Source organism: Carassius carassius, chromosome 18 (genome assembly GCF_963082965.1).
Source record: "Carassius carassius chromosome 18, fCarCar2.1, whole genome shotgun sequence".
Classification (NCBI taxonomy): Eukaryota; Metazoa; Chordata; class Actinopteri; order Cypriniformes; family Cyprinidae; genus Carassius; species Carassius carassius.
Window position 1 is genome coordinate 33418590 of NC_081772.1, and position 25141 is coordinate 33443730.

The 25141-nt window shown below is 41.5% G+C and overlaps 2 protein-coding genes across 3 annotated transcripts in view; both read right to left on the reverse strand.

Moving 5' to 3' along the window:
* LOC132092825 (BTB/POZ domain-containing protein 9-like) overlaps positions 1-11949 on the reverse strand; it is a 27230-nt gene extending 15281 nt beyond the window's left edge. The window contains exons 1-6 of one of the 2 annotated variants that reach the window (XM_059499258.1): positions 11586-11949; positions 3052-3415; positions 2222-2489; positions 814-1033; positions 398-517; positions 1-4 (exon numbers count right to left, since the gene is read on the reverse strand). The exon at positions 1-4 is cut by the window's left edge and continues 106 nt beyond it. In XM_059499258.1, coding sequence (XP_059355241.1) covers positions 1-4; positions 398-517; positions 814-1033; positions 2222-2489; positions 3052-3415; positions 11586-11767 — 1158 coding nt within the window. In that variant the 5' untranslated portion in view covers positions 11768-11949. The remainder of the gene's footprint in view (positions 5-397; positions 518-813; positions 1034-2221; positions 2490-3051; positions 3416-11585) is intronic. The other variant, XM_059499257.1, reaches the window with a different exon arrangement.
* An 8108-nt stretch (positions 11950-20057) lies between these two features.
* LOC132092819 (uncharacterized) lies at positions 20058-25112 on the reverse strand. Its single transcript, XM_059499243.1, has 2 exons — positions 22043-25112; positions 20058-20795 (listed from the first exon to the last, which is right to left on the reverse strand). Exons 1-2 carry the CDS (start codon positions 24826-24828, stop codon positions 20738-20740), a joined length of 2844 nt encoding a protein of 947 aa, XP_059355226.1. The 5' UTR covers positions 24829-25112; the 3' UTR covers positions 20058-20737.
* Positions 25113-25141: the final 29 nt, after the last annotated feature.

Genomic DNA, 25141 nt, shown 5'->3' on the forward strand with positions numbered 1-25141 from the left:
GTACCTGAGAGATGAAGAACAGCACAGATCCATCTGCTTCCACACACTTGTGATGCCAGCAGACACTCATTCAGGAGATTCACACACACTGGACTCACAGGATAGAATATCAGCTCTGGCTTTATGGTCAGCATTCTTACATTAACAAGGTGCAAATTAATATACAATTATTATGCTATCTTGCAGCAAGATCTACTCTGATTTACTGTAATGACTAATGCATCACGACAGTAAACTGCATGCGGAGTCTGTGATGTTTTATTTCTCCTCTAGGTGGCGCAGTAATACTGTAGACTCTCCAGCTCTGCCCACAGATGAATTAAACAAGAACACGAAACATTCAGCAAGTATCGCGTGGCTTTCCCCTGATCATTAGGAGAGCTCCACAGAGCTTTACCTGCAGACCCGAGGAGAGAAGTAGAGCTTCTGCCAGGAGCGGCACAGGAACCTGGAGTGATCCACCACTCGAACCCAGTCCAGCTCATCCACAGACACCTCGATGTAGTACGAGTACGAGCTGCAGGAGAGGAACAACTCACACTCAGTTACATCAGTAGCTCAGTCACGCTTCATCTACACCCCTTCAGCAACAGCCTGGAATCCTCCACAGCGGACGAATTCTGATATCAGAACAGAACTGCATGTTGTTAAAGTAGCACTGTTGTTTTGGAGAAACATCTATGTGTACGGTAACACCCTAAAATGACCGTAAGCCACAATTTAAACAACTATAGTATAATAATAAGTAAAGGTAATAAGTTTTGACAAAACGTTTTCTAACTTGAAACATATAATAAAAGTGCGGCGGCTCACCGGCTGTCCCGGTCCCACAGCAGGATGCGGATGTGGTTGATGATGAAGGCCTGGCCCAGTTTGACCTGGATCCCGGAGCAGCTGTCCTCCTCTATGGGGTGTCTGGAGAAGCCATGGTCCAGATCATAGTTCTGCGTGTCTCCGTCGAGTAACGCCGACTTCAGCTCGCCTTTGACCACCTGAGCACCGTGCTCCATAGTAGCGACATTCTCCTCAGGAACTACACACACACACACACACACACACACACACACACACACACACAGACAGACAGACAAACAAACACACACACACACAAAACCCATCATTCTCAGTGTGATTTAAAGAATCATCTGGCAAAAACGTGTCATCTCTGAGCACTACATGATTCATCAGTATTTCAATCTGTAAACTCTAGGATTCAGAGTAGATTTAGATCCCGCTTTAGATCAGAACCTCTGCAGGAAACAGACAATCACTGCAAACATCAGCCAGCCTGATCCACTGATGATTCAGTTCTCGACTGAAGACTGAAAGATTGCAAAAACACAGCTGTAAAAGAAACTATGAAAATATGGTTACATTTTAAGGCATCCTTCTTAGGGTGCTTTCACACTAGCACTTTTGGTGCGCACCCGGGTTCGATTGATCAGTTCGGTTCATTTGGATGATGTGAACGCTGTCTTCCGTACTCGGATGCGCACCCGCGAACCGTACCAGAGTCCGCTTAAAAACGGTGGTCTGGGGTACGCTTCATGGGAACTCTGGTACGGTTCGCTGCTTATGTGAACGCAATCGTACCAAAACGCGGAAGTGAACCACTTTTAATGACAATTTATTTGATGAAAATGTGTGTTTGTGTGTGTGTTTCACTCACTTTCCTGATGAGCGTGACTGACGTGCTGCAAGCAGAGAGCTGTACATCTCATTTATGTTCGCCTTCAACGTTCTTTAGAGCATTTTCAGTACATTCGTAAGAAAGACGCAAGTGCCGTTATGTACCGAAGCTTTATAAACAAAACGAACAGTTCAAAAACGTAATACATAAAAGTGCAGAGAGTAATGTTATGCATTTGCCAAGCAACGGGGTAAACAGCTGCTGGCTTGATGACGCAGGTGAACCGCGGTTCGGACTCAAATATTGTAATATGAACACAGTCCAGCGGGAGCAGGGGGAGGGGGGAGCACCCGAACTCGGGTTCGGACCAGGCAAGTGAATCAAGTGTGAAAGCACCCTAAGTGTAATTATAATATAAAGCCCTGAGTAATGTTAAAGGTGCTGTATATAGGACTGACACCGAGTGGTTTATCTGGGAATTCCAGGCCAAATTCAAAACATTGGGGAGGGTTTTTTCACCCGTCCCTCATGATCAGAGATGAACTGAAAGACACGATCAGGGCTCTGGCTGTCTGAGGAGCAATGACTTACCCAGCATGCCCCGGTAGTTCAGGTCCATGTCTCGTTTTTCCGAGCGCGTCTTGATGGCGTCCAGAAGATCATCAGGACTGACCAGACCAGATGGACGCACCACGTTCAGCATCTCGGTCAGCATCATGAGCGGCAGACGCACCACTGACATCACTTCCTGTGTGGCCGTCTCATCACCGTTCTGCTGACACCAGCGTGCCAAAGCCTGGAAGATCTCCCGCTCGCTGGCCGCAAAAGAGTCCCGCCGGACGACCGTCAGCAGAGCTTCCTGCAGGAAAACACACCATTAAACTCTTGTATATACAACTAAATCTTACTCCACGTGATTAGATGTCTATCGTTAGCCATCATTTTTAGACTATATTCGCCTGTGTGTGTGATTACAAGTTTAGCACATGTATTTTTACTCGCTGAACACTCTGTTAGTTGTTGTGTTGTTTGGTTTGCTAAGAACGAATGAAAAGTGCACCAATTATGATTTTACAAAAAAGGTACTTTTGTGTAATACAAATAGTGCTGTGTAAGATTTGACCAGATTTAGAACACCCTTCATCCGAGTGAACACCTGCACCCCAAACTAGAAGCTCTGTCCCGTGTCCTGGATGGCTTTGTTAAAACCATGAGCTAATCAAATATTTCAGCTCAAATCAATAATGTCCTATTATTTACTTGCATGGGAAGTATCCATGTATTAAGTGGGATAATGTACATTCAGCCGGATGTTATTACTCATTAAACCCCTTCAGGATGAAGCAGGGCGTGATCTGGGTTAGGGTTTGTGTAGATGCTCATCATCTCTTTCCTACAGCTGCAGAAGCGCAGAGCGGTACCTTCGACAGCGTTGTGAAGCCGTCTGACAGCAGGACGTCCGGCGCGTGCCGATCCATGAAGCAGCAGCAGGCGGCGGCGAGGGCGCTCAGCGAGTACAGGGTGGCCATGTTCATCACCACACACACGTTCTGTGAGCTCAGCACGGTGCGCAGGAACTCAGACGTGGAGTCCTCTAGCAGCTGCAGGCCGTAGCGGTTGGCCAGGCCCAGGAAGTCCAGCAGAACCTCCTCTCGTGCGGCACTGAGACTGACCCGGCCCGTGTACAGATACTGCAGCAGCATCCCAAAGGCTTCAGCGCGAGTGTCCTCCAGACACACCTCGACCTGCGGCTGAGACTCCTTCATTCCTCCGTACAGAAGAGCCCTGAGGAAATCACACACACCTCATCACATCACATCACACCTCACATCACATCACATCACACCTCATCACATCACACCTCATCATATCACTCCTCATCACATCACATAACACCTCATCACACCACACCACACCTCATCACATAACACCACACCTCATCACACCACATCACTCCTCATCATATCACATCACATAACACCTCATCACATCACATCACTCCTCATCACATCACATAACACCTCATCACACCACACCACACCTCATCATATCACATCACATCACTCCTCATCACATCACATCACTCCTCATCACATCACATCACTCCTCATCATATCACTCCTCATCACATCACATAACACCTCATCACATCACATCACTCCTCATCACATCACATCACTCCTCATCACATCACATCACTCCTCATCATATCACTCCTCATCACATCACATAACACCTCATCACACCACACCACACCTCATCACATCACATCACTCCTCATCACATCACATCACTCCTCATCACATCACATCACATCACACCTCATCACACCACATCACACCTCATCACATAACACCTCATCACATCACATCACTCCTCATCACATCACATAACACCTCATCAGACCACACCACACCTCATCATATCACATCACATCACTCCTCATCACATCACATCACTCCTCATCATATCACTCCTCATCACATCACATAACACCTCATCACATCACATCACTCCTCATCACATCACATCACTCCTCATCACATCACATAACACCTCATCACATCACATCACTCCTCATCACATCACATCACTCCTCATCACATCACATCACTCCTCATCATATCACTCCTCATCACATCACATAACACCTCATCACACCACACCACACCTCATCACATCACATCACTCCTCATCACATCACATCACTCCTCATCACATCACATAACACCTCATCACACCACACCACACCTCATCACATAACACCACACCTCATCACACCACATCACTCCTCATCATATCACATCACATCACACCTCATCACACCACACCTCATCACACCACATCACACCTCATCACATAACACCACACCTCATCACATCACATCACTCCTCATCACATCACATCACTCCTCATCACATCACATAACACCTCATCACACCACACCACACCTCATCACACCACATCACACCTCATCACATAACACCACACCTCATCACACCACATCACTCCTCATCATATCACATCACATCACACCTCATCACACCACACCTCATCACACCACATCACACCTCATCACATAACACCACACCTCATCACATCACATCACTCCTCATCACATCACATCACTCCTCATCACATCACATAACACCTCATCACATCACATCACACCTCATCACATAACACCACACCTCATCACACCACATCACTCCTCATCATATCACATCACATCACACCTCATCACACCACATAACACCTCATCACATCACACCTCATCACACCACATAACACCTCATCACATCACATCACTCCTCATCACATCACATAACACCTCATCACATAACACCACACCTCATCACACCACATCACTCCTCATCATATCACATCACATCACACCTCATCACACCACATAACACCTCATCACATCACACCTCATCACACCACATAACACCTCATCACATCACATCACTCCTCATCACATCACATAACACCTCATCACACCACACCACACCTCATCACACCACACCACACCTCATCACACCACATCACACCTCATCACACCACATCACTCCTCATCATATCACATCACATAACACCTCATCACATCACACCTCATCACACAACATAACACCTCATCACATCACATCACTCCTCATCACATCACATCACTCCTCATCACATCACATCACATCATACCTCATCACATCACACCTCATCACATCACACCACACCATCACATCACATCACACCTCACCACATCACACCACACCACACCTCGTCACATCACACCACACCTCATCGCACCACACCACACCATACCATCACACCACACCTCATCACATCACACCATCACACCACACCTCATCACATCACACCATCACATCACACCATCACATCACACCACACCTCATCACACCTCATCACAGGTCATCACACCTCATCACACCACACCTCATCACATCACACCACACCTCATCACATCACACCACACCTCATCACACCACATCACACCACACCTCATCACATCACACCATCACACCACACCTCATCACACCTCATCACACCACACCTCATCACATCACATCACACCATCACACCACACCTCATCACACCACACCTCATCACATCACATCACACCACACCTCATCACATCACATCACACCATCACACCACACCTCATCACTCCTCATCACAGGTCATCACATCACATCACACCTCATCACATCACACCTCATCACATCACATCACACCATCACATCACATCACACCTCATCACATCACACCTCATCACATCACAGGTCATCACATCACAGGTCATCACACCACACCACACCTCATCACATCACATCACACCTCATCAAAGCTCATCACATCACAGGACATCACATCACTCCTCATCATATCACATCACTCCTCATCACATCACACATCACATCACATCACACCTCATCACATCACATCACTCATCACATCACATCACTCATCACATAACACCTCATCACACCACACCTCATCATATCACATCACATCACACCTCATCACACCACATAACACCATCACACCACATAACACCATCACACCACACCACACCACACCTCATCACATCACACCTCATCACATCACTCCTCATCACATCACTCCTCATCACATAACACTACACCTCATCACATCACACCTCATCACACCACACCTCATCACATGGGGAAGTCGTGGCCTAATGGTTAGAGAGTCGGACTCCCAATCGAAAGGTTGTGAGTTCGAGTCCCGGGCCGGCAGGAATTGTGGGTGGGGGGAGTGCATGTACAGTTCTCTCTCCACCTTCAATACCACGACTTAGGTGCCCTTGAGCAAGGCATCGAACCCCCAACTGCTCCCCGGGCGCCGCAGCATAAATGGCTGCCCACTGCTCCGGGTGTGTGCTCACAGTGTGTGTGTGTGTGTTCACTGCTCTGTGTGTGTGCATTTTGGATGGGTTAAATGCAGAGCACAAATTCTGAGTATGGGTCACCATACTTGGCTGAATGTCACTTCACTTTCACTTTCACTTTCACATCACTCCTCATCACATCACACCTCATCACATCACACCAAAGGTCATCACAGCTCATCACACCACATCTCATCACATCACACTCACACCTCATCACATCACATCACAGGTCATCACATCACAGCTCATCACATCACACCTCATCACATCACATCACACCATCACACCACACCATCACATCACACCATCACATCACACCTCATCACATCACACCACACCTCATCACAGGTCATCACATCACACCTCACCACATCACATCACACCACACCTCATCACACCACACCACATCATACCATCACACTTCATCACATCACACCACACCTCATCACATCACACCATCACATCACACCACATCACAGGTCATCACATCACACCACATCACACCTCATCACATCACATCACACCATCACATCACACCTCATCACATCGCAGGTCATCACAGCTCATCACATCACAGGTCATCACAGCTCATCACATCACAGGTCATCACATCACAGGTCATCACACCTCACCACATCACATCACACCACACCTCATCACATCACATCACACCACACCTCATCACACCACACTACACCACATCACACCATCACATCATACCTCATCACATCACATCACACCTCATCACATCACACCTCATCACATCAAATCACATCACACCATCACACCACACCTCATCACATCACACCACACCTCATCACAGGTCATCACATCACATCACACCTCATCACATCACATCACACCATCACATCACACCTCATCACATCGCAGGTCATCACAGCTCATCACATCACAGGTCATCACAGCTCATCACATCACAGGTCATCACATCACAGGTCATCACACCACACCACACCACATCACACCACACCTCATCACACCTCAGGCCTAAAAAAAAAAAAGTTTGGTTCCGGTTGGTTGTCAGTTGAGGTCATTGGTCGGTAGGGATTTTTTTTATTTATTTATTTTTTTCTCCAGTGGCAGTTTTACACACACGCGCGCTGATTTTAAATGTGTGTACCGGTACTTTTACGACAGTGATTCTGTATTCCCGTTTAAAGTCTGTTGTTGCCATAGACACGCAAAACGCACACACACACACACACACACACACACAAAAAGCCTTCGCGGGAGTTTGACAGGCGATCTCATAGTAGATTAACATGGAGGATTTGAACTTGAAAAACGGAGTGTACAGACATCTTTTTGTAGTTAAACAACATTCTTTGTTATGTTCATTTATGTGGTTTATTTGATTTTGATGCTATAAATTAACTAGAAGCAAGAGACGATCAGTTAGTTTTAAGTGATGATCTAACTTACAGCGATCTGTTCGACACATTCAAGAGCCACAAAACGGTATTTATTGTTTACATTTCTTTAAAAAATGACCACATTTGAAAGGTGAAATAACCAAATGAGACTTTGTTTCATATTAAAAGTAAGCTGGTAATGTTAATGTCCTGTCTGTCAGCATGTTGTCAGTGCCCTCTCTGTTCCGCGATATATTGTTTACTCATTCATTTTTCTTTTTTTTTTTTTTAAATCTGGACTACAAATGCCCTAGATATTGATTGAAAGTGGTTTGATCTTTTATTGTTCATTCACACTTTACATTATGGCTTCATTAGTTAACATAAACTGCCAATGAAAATATTATTCTGAACATTCATTAATCTTAGGTATTCCAATATTTAATAACACATTGTTTAAATTGAAAGTTGCAACTGTGTTATTTAATGAGCTGTAATGAACTAAGACTTGTATTTTTTAACAAAGATTAATAACTTCTATAGTAAATGTAGCTATTGCTCATTGTTTAGCTGTGCATTTATTGAATGAGCACTATGCGATGTCTGAACTGATTACACTATATTTCATGTATTGCACTGTATTTTATGTAAAATCATTTTCTATTTTTAAACTTAAATTGTCTTAAATTCATTTTAAGTCAATTTTTAAATGATTTTCATTTTCAAGTTATTAAATTGCTTGTTTTATTTTTGTGATTATTTTTCTTCATGACTTTTTTTAAACTTTCTTTTTGAATTACCATTGTGTACGAAATGTGCTATATAAATAACCTTGCCTTGACTGTTAATGCATTAACTAAGGTTAACTAATAAGGTCTTATTGTAAAGTGATACCTATTGGTCTTTATAGTTCTTTTGCACTTAAATGTGTAAAACATTTAACTTTTATATATTTTTCTGTATTGCTTTATTGTTTTAAATGTTTATTTATTTTTGTTATAAGAAAAAAAGTTATTTAACCTGTTATACTGTATTATGACCACTTTTTAAAAACAAAATTTCAATAGCGTGATGATACCGTATACCGTGATAAAAGCATTATCAATTAACCGCAACAGGAAAATTTGATACCGGCATATCCCTACACATCACAGGTCATCACACCTCATCACATCACGTGATCACATCACACCACATCACACCTCGGAGGCGATTCTTTGTCAATTTTGAAAGCGATTTTGTGTAGCTTGTCAGTGAACTACAGCTCTGTGTAGTAAATGCCGTTCCACCTGAACCAGTGTTGCCAAGTCTGCGGTTGTTTTTCATGTCCGCGGGTCGAAGCAATACCAATAACGTGATACTTAGCGCCTAAACTGCGAATTTTACCAAGGCAACCCTTCCAAAAAACATATATTTTAACCCCGAGGAGCAATTTTTTATCGGAGAACCTCCTGGAAATAAATGCGCTTGGGTTAGTTTTGGACTAGTTTTGAGAAGCAACTGGGCATTATTTGTTGTGAAAACCTGGCAACCCTGATCTGAACGCACGTGCTGGAGATGTACTTCTAATCACAGGAGCGTCTTTACTGATGAAAATCACATTCGATTTTTTTGCACAGCCCTACTACAGAACTAGACTGAGAGACCATGTAAAGGCTTTGCAGGTGTTTTGAGTTAATAAGCTGATTAGAGTGTGGCACCAGGTGTCTTCAATATTGAACCTTTTCACAATATCCTAATTTTCTGAGATACTGAATTTGGGATTGTCAGTTATAATTAGGGATGCACCGGTTGACCGGCCATAAATCGGAACCGGACGGTTTTTGCTTAAAATACGCGATCGGAAATCAGCCGGTTTTTGGTCTTTTTTTGGGCCGATTTTTCCGGAAGTGTTCCCGCGTGCACAGACTACTTTGTAATCATTCACTATATCATTTGTGTGGAAGTATTTCGAAATCTGTGCGCAGGACACGTGCAGCCGATCAGCACTGGAAGTGCAGAGCTTCATGTCTGAGGCACAGATAGCAGGAAGCGATCAGCCGTTGGTGTACAGGTGCACAAATAAGAGCCTTTCCTGCGCGCACTAAAGCTGTATACCGTATACTGCAGCGGTCCGCGCCCTGAACACGAGTAGACCGTGAAGAGATGTTCAGCACAACTTCTCACGTGTTGGATGAGAAACCAAACGGACTAAACTGTGACAAAACTGAAATGTGGTTTTTTTTTGTAAAGTAAAACTTGCATACAAAAACATCAGTTTTGTATAAGATTATTATTTTTATTTTACCTTAAAATTACATCGACTTAATTTGATTTAAAACTCACCTGCTGTAACACACTGAAAAAAAGTGTTTCATTCATCCAATTAAAACATTTTAGGGTAATGATTCAAATCTATATTTTTTAACTTGAGACAATAGTTATTTATTTTTCATTGGCTCCAGTAAAAAAATATAGATTTTTTATTTTATTTGATGAATGAAACACTTTGCATCTGTTTTATTCGCACCAACATTATATGATTTTAACAATTTGGAATAATCTATTTATATAGCATTCTTTTTAGTCTCACTGGTAAAGACCTTTTTTTATTTAAAACCAAATGTAAAAACCAAAACAAATACTGAACGCTGATTAAGAAACATCTTATTGAATGTGTGTTGATTGTGTTGTTGGGACTGTAGAACTATGCAGTTATTGCCTTTAATTTCACATGGTTACAGTTGATCTTTTCATTTAAGGCCAGTTCTCTGTAGTTTCAACCCAATTCAGAAACAAAAGCTAAATGCTGATGTCTGTAGCATCTATGTTTGTATTGAATGTAGGCTACTTACTGTGCAGTTACTGCCGTTAATTTCAGATGGTTATGGTTATTATTTTCAATGGACAAAAGCCAGCTTGGCCTATTAAATACCAAATAAAGATCTGGTTTATGAACACTTTCCTTCTTACTTGTTTGTTGCTTAAAGATAAAAAACAAAAACAAATCAGAAATCGGTATCGGCCATGAAAAATCATGATCGTGCATCCCTAGTTATAATCATCAAAATTAAAAGAAATAAACATTTGAAATATATTAGTCTGTGTGTAATGAACGAATAAAATAAACAAGTTTCACTTTTTGAATGGAATTAGTGAAATCAACCTTTTGATGATATTCTAATTATATGACCAGCACCTGTACATCACATTAAATGTTTAACTTGTTGTCTCTGGCCCAGTTCACTCTCATGTTGTTGTAATAATGGCTTCCTGCTAACATTGAAATATACATCTTCATGACTCGATTAGGTGAGTTTCTCTTTATTATTATACACGTTAGGTTTCTCTCAGGTGTCAAAATTGAATCACTCAACCGGAAGTACTCCAGTCAGATCGTCCATCCATTCAGTGAGTGTGCACTTGTCGGTTAAAGTTAACATTTTCAAATAACAATCGCTGTCACGGACAGTGAGTGACCTTAAATATTCAGGTAAAATCGGATTTTCCCCGCTCATTGTTAAAAAGCACCGCCCACAGACACACGTCACAGTGTTTATTAACTAAAGAGGGTCAGGATGATCTCGCGCGGGTCTCAGCACAGATCATCGCTCGACACTGTGAGGGGAGCTCAGCGGAAATCACGACAGTGTCCGTGAGCGTCTACCGTTACCTGAAGTAGTGGCATCTTGCCGCCAGAATGACACGGTGCGCGGGAAAGCGCTTGTTCTCCACCAGGAAGGTGACGTCACTGCACTGTAGTCCCGCCAGCAGCGAGCCGAGCTGCTCCGCCAGCAGCTGCACATGATCGACCTCCGACACGGAGCTCCGGCGCAGAGGCTGGCTGCTGCTCATCGCGCCTCACATACAGCCTCTGTAGATCTCCTGACGCTCGGGACGCACGAGACGCCGTGCACTCCGTTAAAAACGCCGCAGTTTTGATGCTGAGCGACACCAAACACTGTAGAATACAAAAAAGTACTTTGAGCGACACTGACCGCGATGGCCGTGACCCGGAAGTTGATGTGCGGCTCTGACAGCGGAACGCGCAGCGCGCTCTGGCGGCCGGAAGCAGCACGAATCCTCTAGCGATTATTATTATTATTTTTTTAATTAACTACTTAATCAAATAACACGTTACAAAATATCACAATAACAGTAAAATAAACCAGAAATAAATGGTGCACCGAGAACTGACAGGGGACAAAAAAATCAAATTAACTTCTGAATAAAGAGAATATTATATATATGAATAAGTAAACAAACAGAAAAATACAATGCAAAGTGATACATTTTACAGGGGAATTCTGAATAGGACAAAACAAGTTAGTGTTTTCCTTGCCGTAGTATTTTCTGATGCTGAAAGCATTTAAAAATATTGTTGCAGCTCTCTAAAAAACACCTTAAAATTACAAAAAGAAAGAAAATTTAGGCCACCCAATTGTGAAAAAACAAAATTAGGGATATAATTCCAAATCGACGAGGCACATTTTAAGAATTGTTTCATCAGTGTTATTAAGAGTATTGAAATCTAGAAAATTTAGTCTCCATTTTCATACGTGTTCATCGCAACTGTTTTCCTAATATAATGGGTACAATACCTCCAAACAAAGTTAAATAACAGATGATCTATCATTTTACAAATTGTATTTTACAAATGTAAAGCTAAAGCTGCATATGTCAATCTAGATAAACCTTCAGCTTTATTAAGTAATACCCTTCCTTTTAAAGAGATATTTCTTTGAAGCCACTGGTTAGGTTTTTTCTACAATTGGGATTAAATTATCATTACAACTTGTAGACTCATTTTTGGTTATAACAATTCCTAAATAAACTACTTTTTCTTTAACCGGAATATTACAAATTGAGGGAATGGTACAATCCATAATAGACAATAGTTCACATTTAGAAATACTCAGGTGTAAGCCAGATGCTTTGGGAAACACATCTATTACTCCTAAAGCTACTCCATTTTGATCACTTTTTTTTAAGAAGAGAGTAGTCATCTGCCAACTGAGCGATGACTGCAATAGAGATACCTGTAAGATCACTGCTTAACATGGTCTGCTAATAAACAAGGAGAAATGGGACAACCTTGACGTATACATATTTTAACATCAAATCTAGATGAAGTCCCATGCTTCAGTTTAATGGAGCTGTTAGCATTACAATACTAACTGCATTACAACCAAACCTTTTGAGATTAAGGAAAATATAATTATGTTCAAGAGTATCAAATGCTTTGTAGAAATCCAGAAATAAGTGTGATAAGACCCTGATTCCTGCTCGATGGCAGCTGACCGTTAGAAATACTCTCATTGAATACATGAAGTAAGAAAGGCGCTATCTTCCGGGCAAAGGATTTATAAATCTCTGATATTAGCTCATCTGTTCCAGGTGATTTATTATTTTTTAAATGATTAATAAAGTCCAATATTTCTTTAATAGTTATGAGTTTGTCACAGAAAATCTTATCTTCTGTTAAAATATTCTTAAAATCTTTTAAAGAGGAAAAAAGGATAATAATAATAATAATACATTTTATTTGTAATGCGCTTTTCTTAAACCCAAAGCGCTACAGTTATAAACTAATGAATAAAGTAAAACAAAACACCAAAAGCAATACAAACATTCATTATAGAAAGACAGTCTTGAATAAATGTGACTTAATCAACTTTTTAAAATCATCCAACGTTGGTGCATTTCTGACGTGCAGAGGAAGTACATTCCATAGCTTAGGGGCTTTATATGAAAAGGCTCTTTCCCCCATGGTCTTTAGCTTGCATGATGGCTGGTTAAGTGAAAGAGAGTTAGTAGAGCGAAGAGAGCGTGATGGAATATAAGGGCTGATGAGTTCACAAAGATACTCAGGTGCAGTCCCATGAAGTGCCTTGAATGTTAAAATAAGAATTTTAAAATCAATTCTCGCATTCAGCTTCAGGAAGTTGTTATGCATCCAGTTACTGATCTCTGCTAAACAACCACGTAAAGCTATTAATGAGCAATGGACATCAGGACTAGTGGTGATGTAAATCTGCGTATCATCAGCATAGCAGTGATACCCAAGACCATGTTTCCTAATGATCTGCCCAAGTGGAAGCATATAAATGTTAAATAATATTGGACCCAATACTGAACCCTGAGGAACTCCCTGTCCAACAGGCACGGTATCTGATTTATAGTTACCTAAGCCAACAAACTGGGCACGATTCGTTAAATAAGACCAAAACCAATTGAGGACAGCTCCAGAAAGACCCAACCAATTTTCCAGCCTGTCAAGCAGAAGAGAGTGACATATAGTGTCAAAAGCAGCACTGAGGTCTAACAAGACCAAAATACTGCATGCACCTGAATCCGCTGTGATAAGAAGATCATTTATGACCCTAATTAAAGCGGTTTCAGTACTATGCCCTCTTCTGAACCCAGATTGAAAAGGTTCAATTCTTAGTTGGTTTGAGAAGATTGTCAACAGTCTTAAACAGCGATTTAGAATTTGTTGCAGCGTTACCAATGATGCTTGAATAGTAGCTCTTACGTGCAGTATTCAAAGCAGAATGGTAAGCAGACTGTTGTTCAGTGTAAAGAAGCCTGTGCACCGTCAGGTCAGATTTTTTGTACTGCCGTTCTAATTGTCTTCCGGCAGCTTTCATTAAACGTAAATCCGGGGTAGACCATGGACAGGGTTTCCTAAAAGTAACAAGCCGTTCTCGCACAGGTGCGAACTCATCCAAAAGTGAGGAAAGCATGGCATTATAGTGCTCCACGGAGTTAGTAGTGGGAAGCCCAGAGACAAAAGTCGAAAAAAGAGTGAAGTCTATGTGCTTGATGTTACGAAATTTGATAGTGCGCTCAGAAATAGATCGTGAAGACGTAACATTTATGTCAAAAGTAATAAGTCTATGATCACTTATACTCATGTCGATACTATCCAGAGATTGGATACCAACACCAGCAGAACATACCACATCCAATATATGGCCCAGCCTATGGGTCGGAAAAGTAACATGCTGTTTAAAGTCAAAACCATCCAAAATGTCCAAAAAGGTAGTAGTTTTGACACAGTTTGGATTATCAATATGGAAATTGACATCGCCAGTCAAGACCATAGACGGACAGAGTGGACTAAGAAGTGTCAGCAACTCAGTAAACTCAGAGAAAAATAAAGGATTAGGTTTTGGTGGACGATAAATTAGCAGCACAAGAACAGGTGAAGCACCATTGACTTTAAAAACCAGACATTCAAATCATGAAACAGTAGGAGCATCAATAACATCAATTGATATATTTGATACAAATATTGCAGCCAAGCCACCACCCTTACCCGAAGCTCGAGGCACGTCAATATATTTATATCCTAGGATGATGTTAAAGGGTTAGCTCACCCAGATAGCAAAATTATGTCATTAATAACTCACCCTCGTGTTGTTCCAAACCTATAAGACCTCCGTTTATCTTCTGAACACAGTTTAAGATATTTTAGATTTAGTCCGAGAGCTCTCAGTCCCTCCATTGAAGCTGTGTGTACGGTCTACTGTCCATGTCCAGAAAGGGAAGAAAACCATCATCAAAGTAGTCCATGTGACATCAGAGGCTCAGTTAGAATATTTTGAAGCATCGGAAATACATTTTGGTCCAAAAATAGCAAAAACTACGACTTTATTCAGCATTGTCTTCTCTTCCGTGTCTGTTGTGAGCGAGTTCAAAACAAAGCAGTCTGGATATCCGGTTCATGAACGAATCATTCGATGTAACCGGATCTTTTTGAACCAGTTCACCAAATCGAACTGAATCGTTTTAAACGGTTCACATCTCTAATACGCATTAATCCACAAATGACTTAAGCTGTTAACTTGTTTAATGTGGCTGACACTCCTTCTGAGTTAAAACAAAGCAATATCCCGGAGTAATTCATTTACTCAAACAGTACACTGACTGAACTGCTGTGAAGAGAGAACTGAAGATGAATAAAGTCGCAGTTTTTGCTATTTTTGGACCAAAATGTATTTCCGATGCTTCAACATATTCTAACTGAGCCTCTGATGTCACATGGACTACTTTGATGATGTTTTTCTTACCTTTCTGGACATGGACAGTAGACCGTACACACAGCTTCAATGGAGGGACTGAGAGCTCTCGGACTAAATCTAAAATATCTTAAACTGTGTTCAGAAGATGAACGGAGGTCTCACGGGTTTGGAACGACATGAGGGTGAGTTATTAATGACATAATTTTACTATCTGGGTGAACTAACTCTTTAATTGTTCTGAATAATTTGAGGTGTATAATTTACTGTAAAACATAGAGCAAAATTTAGAGATTAGCTTAGAGACGGAGGTAATCGTAGCATCAATATTAAGTTGATGTATAGTCTTGTGATTTGCACGCTGTTTTTCCAAACGGAAGAAATAAGAGGAATTTTGCTCGTCCTCCTCAAGCCACTTCTTCGTGGAGCGAACGAATGCACCTCAGCTTTCCTTCTGTAAATCTCCTCTAATCTGTTATATGATTCTGTTCACTTAAGCTGATCTTCTTCTGTCTGTTATCTATGCCCTTCTCTATAATGGAGGAAATATGCGCTATAATATTATTTTCCTCTAATCTCCCAGCCCTTACACACACACTACCATGAGATCTCAGGGATTTTGCGCATTCGTATTTGAATAGCTCCCAGTTTTTACAAAATGACTGTTCCACAGTTGCTTTCTGTAAGAAATATTCAAGTAAACGATTCATTTCTGTTTTAACATATTTGTTTGTTTAAATACAAGCGATTGAGTTTCCAATAGGATGTTCCGGCTGTTTCTCTCGTAAGTGCACATATGTTAATTTCGTATTAAAATAGCTTTATGATCGGTCAACGGAGCGGGATGAGTAGAAATAGAAATGTCCTCTTGGTGTAAATCCTTTGACACTAACCAGTCATCGATGCAAGAAAAGTTACTGCAGTTCTTGGTAGAACAAGTAAAGATTTTTGCCTCCACGTACAGTATCTAGTCCATATCTATCCATTAATGATTTTATCTTTGTAGTTACAGAATTATTTCTACCAGGGGGCCAGCGATCAATTTGACTATTAAGAATAATATTAAAATCTCCTCCCATTAAAATATGCGCACTAGGAAATTCAGTCAACCAGGGGTTAACTCTGTTCTATCAGACCAAGCAAATGGGCATTCTGTGCATTGGAGTTGTACCCATAAATATTGATAATCAAAACCGTTATGTTAATAAGAGTTAATACATGTATGTATTAAAAACTTGGCTCTAATTTCCTTCACAGCTTGAGGGAGATCTTCAGCAAACCTTAAGCCCTTCTCACAGAGGAACGGGTTGTTCTTCGCTGCAGCCCAGATAGCATCCCATTGTGTTCTTGACAGAAAGTGAAGCATGATTCCTCTTGGTCTCTCGACCCCAGACGGTGTACGATGTCGATCTCCTCCATCAGCTTGCTCTGTTCTTGAGGCACAATGGTCTGGCAGATCTTGATGGTCTCCATTTTAATGTCTTCGACGGACTCTGGTAGCCCGTGTAATTCAAGTTCCACCTTCTTGAGTATTTTTCCAGTTCTGTTACTCTGTCTTTAAGCTGCGCAACCACCTCTTCTTCTTTCTTCAGGCATTTTCAACTTTCTCAATCCGACTCTTTGTATCCTTTATTTCTGTACATGCAAAATCAGTTGTCAGCTTTAAACCCTCTATTGTCATGGAGTTCACCTTCCCTATTTTCGATGGCATCTGATCTCGTGTTGATCAGTTTAGACAGAGTATCAGCTATGTTGTTAGAAGGGGAAACTGCACAATGATCTTTAAGGAGAGCTTTTTTAGATGCAGGAGACTTGCATGGTGTCACTGGCAATGAAGGAAATCCTCTTCAGAAAGCATCAGACATAACTGACCGACCGGTTTACTGTAGTCATGCAGCTAGCCATGGGGGGGTTCGTCAATCCTGTTGCAACCTGTTTAACAGAGTTTTACTACAAATACCATGGTAAAACTATGGTTAGTGTAGCAAAACGTTGTTTAACTAGTAACTTATAACCATGTTTTTTCACATTTTCTATACAAACGTATATATTTATTATTATATTTATATTAATTATAATTATAATTACATATTAATATATGTTATATATTTAATTTATGGCATGTATTTGTGAAAATGATTAGGCAGCCGCACACACCACGCAGAATAACGCTGCACATTTCAAGGCACTTCAGTAGACCTGTCAGTGTTACAATATTTTGAATATATCAATAATAAAGTATGACAGGCTTTTACTCAAGTCTTTATCACTTTATTAAAATTAAGTAAACCAAAACGTCAAATGTTTACGTTCCACAAGCCGTCTCGTTCTCGTATAGGCTTGTAGTAAGCGGTCTCTTGCTCTAGCATTAGGTAACAGAAAATGTGAGGAAACGACACCTTTGTCCATCTCGTTGTGTCGTTCGTCCAGTCACAGATACCGTACGGACCGATTGCGTCCGACCCAGTGCCGCTCAGTTTTATTCCTATGTTGCTCTGTTGAGCAGCAGAAATGATGTTATGTAGGCCATTCTGAGTCTACACCATGCTTCTCCAATGAATGGGAAAGACTCGCCCACACAGCTATGACGCCACACCGAACAAGTCAATCGAGAGCTACAATCTTTACTTAATAATCGCACAGATAACCAATTATTATTGTTGTGAGTTGTGATTCAGTAAGCAGGTAACACGTGACCTCTTCTGTCCTGTCCTGCTCAGTAATGCCAGAGATGTGCATAAATACATGAAAATCTGTTCTATATCAGAAAATCAGAACTATATTCTGTGGTTTGAATCTGTGATGGATATGATGTTCCTCATATTTATAATCAGTCAATAATAATCTCATGCTTCTAGTCACACTGGTGTGCTAAAAAAGTAAAGATGAATGAGAATACAGTTCAGAGGCATTTAACTCATATGAATCTCTAGGGGTGCCAATAATTATGTCCAACATTCATCAGAGAAAAACACTTATTTCATCATGAGATTTTCTCCCCACGTTCAGTTGTTTTACTTTAATGATATGTTACAATATTGTGATGTTTTATTTATTTTTTTTATTTTTTTTATGAAAGATCAAAAGGATAAACAATTCAGATTTGTTTTCACAGCCATGTTTGCTCATATTTACCAAGAGTCCAATATTAGTGAAGGACACTGTGTGTGTGCTTAGAAACTCTCATTTTCATTTATTTATTTTTTTATTTTCCCTATTAAAAACTACACACACACACACATATACTGTATATGAACAATTTTTATATTTAATGTAAAGCTTATTTTGTTTTGTAATGTGATTTCTAAAATGTAAATGTTAAAATTGGATGTAAAAAAATTAATCAAGGAAGCATTAAATACTATTTGCCCAAAAGGTTTTTTTTTTTTCATGAACAATAAAAACAAAAGCTGAAGATTCAGTGTCGTATGTTATCATATTTATGTTTTTTCAAGTCATAATCTCATGTTTTAATCGTTTTACACGATTCTTTGATTCTTTTGTGTGGCTTTAAGAAGTGTACTCAAAGACATTTTCACATGTGTCCTCCAAAATAAGACACAACTGATCAGTTTATATCTGAAGAAATCCATTCAATCACAAACTGATCTGAACTGCATCTCATCGCTGCTCTCCGATGGTGCAGAAGGGTTAGTTCCCCCCAAAAATGAACATTTCCCCGTGATTTACTGCCCCTCAAGCCAGGAGGTGTCCATGACTTGATTCTCACTGAAGGTCAAGTACTCAGCGCTGTACTGTCTGTGAACACACTGCTGATCAGAAGATGTGTTGTGTGCAGTGTTCTTCTCAACACACACAAATGACTGCATTCTTCTCTGAAAGTATATCAGGCCTTTAACTGATGCTACTGAGATGAGCAGAGCTGTTAACAGAGGTGTAGTCTGTGTCCTTCTGACTGCGGTCCTCCAGGTGGCGCTGTCCAGCTTCTAGTGTTTCTAGAGGAGCAGCGTTAAACCCGTCTGAAGACCAGGGACGTGTCCGATGCTTTCATGGTGATTCTTACACTACATGAGGTCACTATGGGGAAAAGATTTATGTGAAGAATCTCCTTTTGTGTTGTACAGAAAAAACAAGAGCCAGCGAGATAAATAATGACAGGATTTCATGTTCAGCTTCTCCTTTAATAACTCATCTCTGAAATCTCTGACCAGCAGCTGGTACATTGTGCTTTTATTTCATGACAGGGCAGATCAAACTGTGCAAAAGTGTGTGTTTGAGACTGAATTATCTTTAGTATCAGATCACATTTTTTAAATCAATTGATGCAGAAATCTGAAGGGTTCATCCGCCCTAATGAAATGAATCCAGAATCACTGTTCTGACCCTAAATTCACAAAACTGGCTTAAGTGTTTATATTCGACGTGTGTGAAAATATATGTATGTGTGTGAAATAATATTTTAAGTATTGGTGATTAAATATGTCTAACAAGTAGTAAGAGTAACAGGCTCCTGTTAAAGGAGGATAAGAGTATGACAGGATGAACTGATTACAGGATACAAAGAGAGAATGTGACTGAACTAATATTCCTTTGTTAAGTATTATAACCAAAAGAAGATCATGCTACAAATAGAAGAGTAAACATGAGTTTAAATAACAGATTAAGTAAACAGATTGACACACAGTAACAGATAGACACAGGCAGGTGGTTTTTTTTAAACTTCTAAGCTCTTTTAAGCATCATGGGGTTTATATTTATTGGAAATGTGCCCATGTATATCCATGTTAGAGCTCTCAGGGGACAGAAAAGGCCTTAATCCAGCTAATCTGGATGTGTGTGTTCAGATCAGATCATCAGTGGACGGCTCGGGGTCTGCTCTCATGGACGCCGTGGTGGCTCTGTGAAAACACACAACAAACATGAGAGGAAAACTCAAGAAAGGAATCAAAAACCAAACGGTGTTATAAAGCTGATGCTGATCTGTCTACAAAAAGCCCAAACAGCATTGAAGGTCAAGATACTTGATAAGGGTTGATAGCTAGCTAGTTATCTGGTCTGAATGTAGGCCATCAGGACAGGTGAGTCAGTAGATGCTAATCTGCAGGGATTGCCCTGAGCCTCACTCAGATTAACACATGTGATGAGATTAACATCGGCGGGGGGGGGGGGGGGGGGTCTCCAGACTCATAGGCTGTGAAATAAATATGTGAGTGTGATCTCAGAGAACCTGTTTCTGCAGGTTTTTCCCCAAGACTGGCATCACATTTATATGAAGCTGAGTTATTAAAGTTCAGTGGTATACATGCAATTATACATCGTTTACTTTTTATTTTTCTAAAAGACCTTTGAAAAATCAAGGCAGACAGACAAAGAAGTGTTCAATTCTATATAGGATCATCATGCTATCATGACAGGTCACTGTCCAAGAAACCAAATGTGAATGTTTAAACGTAAAACGCGCTGTACAAATAAAGGTGAATGAAAACATAGTGTGACATTTTCAGCAAAGAAACAGTTTGAAGCCATGAGAGTCTAAAAGACACCAAGGGCTAGTTCTCCGTTATATTTACAGACATTAATAGTTGGAGTATGCAATCCTTCTAGCAAGAAACTACCGTGGAATAATAAATATTTATTTAGTTTCCACCACAGTTTGTTCTATGAACAGAAATTGTTTTTGAAGCACTTTAGGTACACTTACACAGATGCACTTAAACTATTTCTAATGACCCAAATTGATTGTAAATGGTAGATAGTTTCGGCAAACACACTGCAAGTAGTGATGGGATGATGATATCAGTTGTATGGCAAGATAGTAGGAATTTTCACTATGACAAATATGCAAACCAGTTCAACAAGAAACCCCAAAGCTGAGGGAAAGAGTGTTTGTTTACTGAGATAAAGTACAAGCTATAACTATAAACAACTATATAAACAAGCTATAAACCAGTAGCTGGTATTTATACTAAATGAAACCACAAAGGCTGATCAGGTTAATAACATTACATTTTATTTAGCATCGGTTTAGCACCAGGTGCATCTGTCGTGTCTGTTTTGTAGGTAACCTGCTGCACTAAGTCATTGAAGGATATCATGCCATACATTTGCTATATAGTATCACATGCGATGACCCTGAGATACTCACCCCTCACTGGTCAAAGGTGTGACATCATCGCCCTGGCCCTGTTGTTGTTTGGCATTAGGCAGTGACTGTGGCTGCTCACCATGGGATGACCTTTGACCTGATGGACTGCTTCCCATAAAGGAAGGTTGAAGACGAGTAGTTATCATTCTTCCTCTGGCAGGTTCTCCCCATGGCCGAGGTAATGTAGACGTACATGAATGTGTCAGTGTGTGAGGGAGTGATTTGCTCTCCTGACAGAACACTGCCCGAGCTTCACTAAACGATTGTGTCCCAGAACCGTGGAGGCTGTTTTCTTCAGCCATCGCACATCTGTGTATCCTGGAGGTGGCAGAAGTTGTGGATGGAGTCCACTTCACACTCGGGGGGCAGGCTGTGGATGGAGGACTGGGCACTGCGTGGCACACAGTGGGGCAGGAGGGTGGAAGCCGTGCCCTCGAGACAGGTGGAGTTGTTGGAGGAAATGTTTTTGGTTGCAGACTTGCAGTCTCGCCCTCATTGTGGTTTTCACATTCTTGATAAGGCATGGAACCGTTCAAACCTGTATTAGCCGGGACTGTTTTGGCTGAAGTATCAGCGGGCAAATGAACAACTTTTCTAAATTTCTGGTCAAGGGTGTGTGCTTCTTCTCTTTCAGAATCCAGTTCAGTCACTTTTTTGTATTCTTGTTCAATGCCCGGCAGAGAATCTTGCCTCACAGGCTGAGTCGTTGAGAAGCTCATGGAGCCTCGCTGTCTGCTTGTCCGGCTGGAGAGCACAGTCTCTCTTTGTGTTGAAGTGCGGAGTCTTTGTCCTCTGCACTGCTCATCGTGAGCTCCCTCCTCAGTGGGCAACCCTAAACTGCTTTCATATGAGCTGTCCATGAGCATCTCTGGGGGTGGAGGGGGGAGGCTGTCTATGTCCAGTTGCTCAGGTCTGGGCTCAAGCGGATGGATGCTACTCTTGATATTCCTGCTGGTGGTGAGAGCTCCTCTGCTGTTCTGTAGCAGTGGGAGAGAGCATTTCTTGTTGCCCCTTACTCTTATTGGTTTTTGGTGTAAAGGACTTTGTCTTGAATTGTCCTCCACCCCGTGGTTAAAAGTATTAATAAGCCTCTTGACAGCATTTCTCCCAGGTGGTTCTGGGGTAAACATTGGAGGAGAGCTAGAAGATATTTCCCTGAAAGGCCCTTTGCTGCCATACTGGAGCCCATAGTACCTGGCTGTGCACTGTCCTCCTGATGCACTTCTTCTAATCTTTGTCCAAACATGATCCCCATGTACACTTTCTTCTGACAAGTTATTTTTTCTCCTCCAGCGAGGTGTTTGCTTGTTCCTCGGGTTTCCTAGTTGCAGGTTAGGATCTGATCCTTCTGCTTTGGTACACAAACACTCGGCAGATTGTGAGCGCTTTGGTCCCCTCAAATGGCGGTACTTTAGTTTCGCCTGAAAGGTATTGTCTGCAGTTTTGGGCCGTCTGGGTTTTCTTTTTAAGTTATCCATCTTGACTTGGTCTTGCTTTTGCAGACTACCCTGAACTGAAGGATGGGTGGACTCTGGTTCAGAAGACCCACACATTGTTCCCCTCGTCTGGTCGGTCAGCCCACCCTGCTCATCTTTACCACTGACTTCATTTTCAAGATCTGCTTCCTCCTCCTCATAATCATCATCATCATCATCATCATTATCTGAAACCTCCTCGTTGGCATTAAGGAACGGCTGATCTGAAGAGCTGGTCAAGAGAGATGTTATCCCAGTATTTGCTCCTGACCCAGAGATCCCTCTGTTTCGACGGAGACGCTCCGATCCATTCTGACACTCGTTGTCTGCTCCTATGCCGCTGTCCTCACTGTGAAGAGCAGAATCTTCTGGACTTGTTTTCCTGAGGGCAGCAGCTTCCACACGGGACAAGATATGCTTCAAGCGCTCCTCGGCCTTATGCTTAGCCAGCAGCTTCTCTCCTAATGTCTGAGACAGAGACCCATAGTACTCAGATAGTTCCTGTAAGGCTGAGTCACTCAGGCACTTCACAGAGTCTCCCACAGAGATCATTTTAGCTGTGGAGTGAAGAAGCATATGCTGCAGCAGTTCAGAAGGAAGCTGGGAGAGGTTTAGTTCGTTGCTGGGTTTGGTTGTTGTAGGTGGATAGTCTTTAAGTGAAGCGGGCCATGTCATGTTGTGTCCGTGTTCCCTCAGCAGCTGCTCACCCTCAGAGGCCATTTCCTCCAAAGCCTGGTTGATCTCTTCATAGTGCAAGACTACTGATGCTACTGTGGTCTGTACAGAGAGATGGGTCTGAGCAGCCTGGCTCAAGAGCCCTAAAAGAGATTCATATTTTGATATGCTGGGGTTCAGGTACGCATAGGCTGCCTGGTGGGCTTTCAGTATGAACTCTGCTTTTGACTGCATGTAGGAATTTTTTCTCAGTCTATATTTTCTTTGCTTCCTCCGCTTTCCTTGTTTAATATTTGTCTCCTCAGTTCCTCCTTTCTGGTTTTCTGAGAGACCCTCTTGTGCACTTTGTCCATCCTGAGAGTGAACCATATCTAGCGTCGTCTCAGTAGCATCTTCTTTGACTGTCACAGTGGCATCACAAACTACATCAACTACTGATGATCTCTTACCGTGTACATATTTTTCATTTTCTTGTATCTCTGTTGCCGCTAGTCCTTCTGAAGCTGTGCTAATCTCTGCTTTGATAAGAAGCTGTGTCCCATCAGAAAGCAGGTCTGCATTCTTCTTGTTTTCTGGTGATTCAGACAATAAAGCTTTTTTACTGAAGAGTTGACCTTTAGAGGGAGAGCAGCCCATGGTGATGAGAAAAACCTATTCCTTTTGATCAGTTTTATCGACTGCAGGTTTAAAACTGTTTTATCAGAGATCCCCAGCTTGGTTCTTGTTTACGCACATTACCAGTTGTTTTCTCAGAATCCTTAACTGTTGCAGTCTACAATTCCTGTCCTTCTCTGATTCTTTGACCGTTTTTGATGAAGATCTACCACCGTCCAGTTGGTGTTTTGTATGCCACAAAGAGCCCACGATTGAGAAACAGAAGCTTCCAGTCTTTCTCACATGCACAGATGGTCACACTAGAGAAATAAAGCGCATGCGTAAGACCATAAGC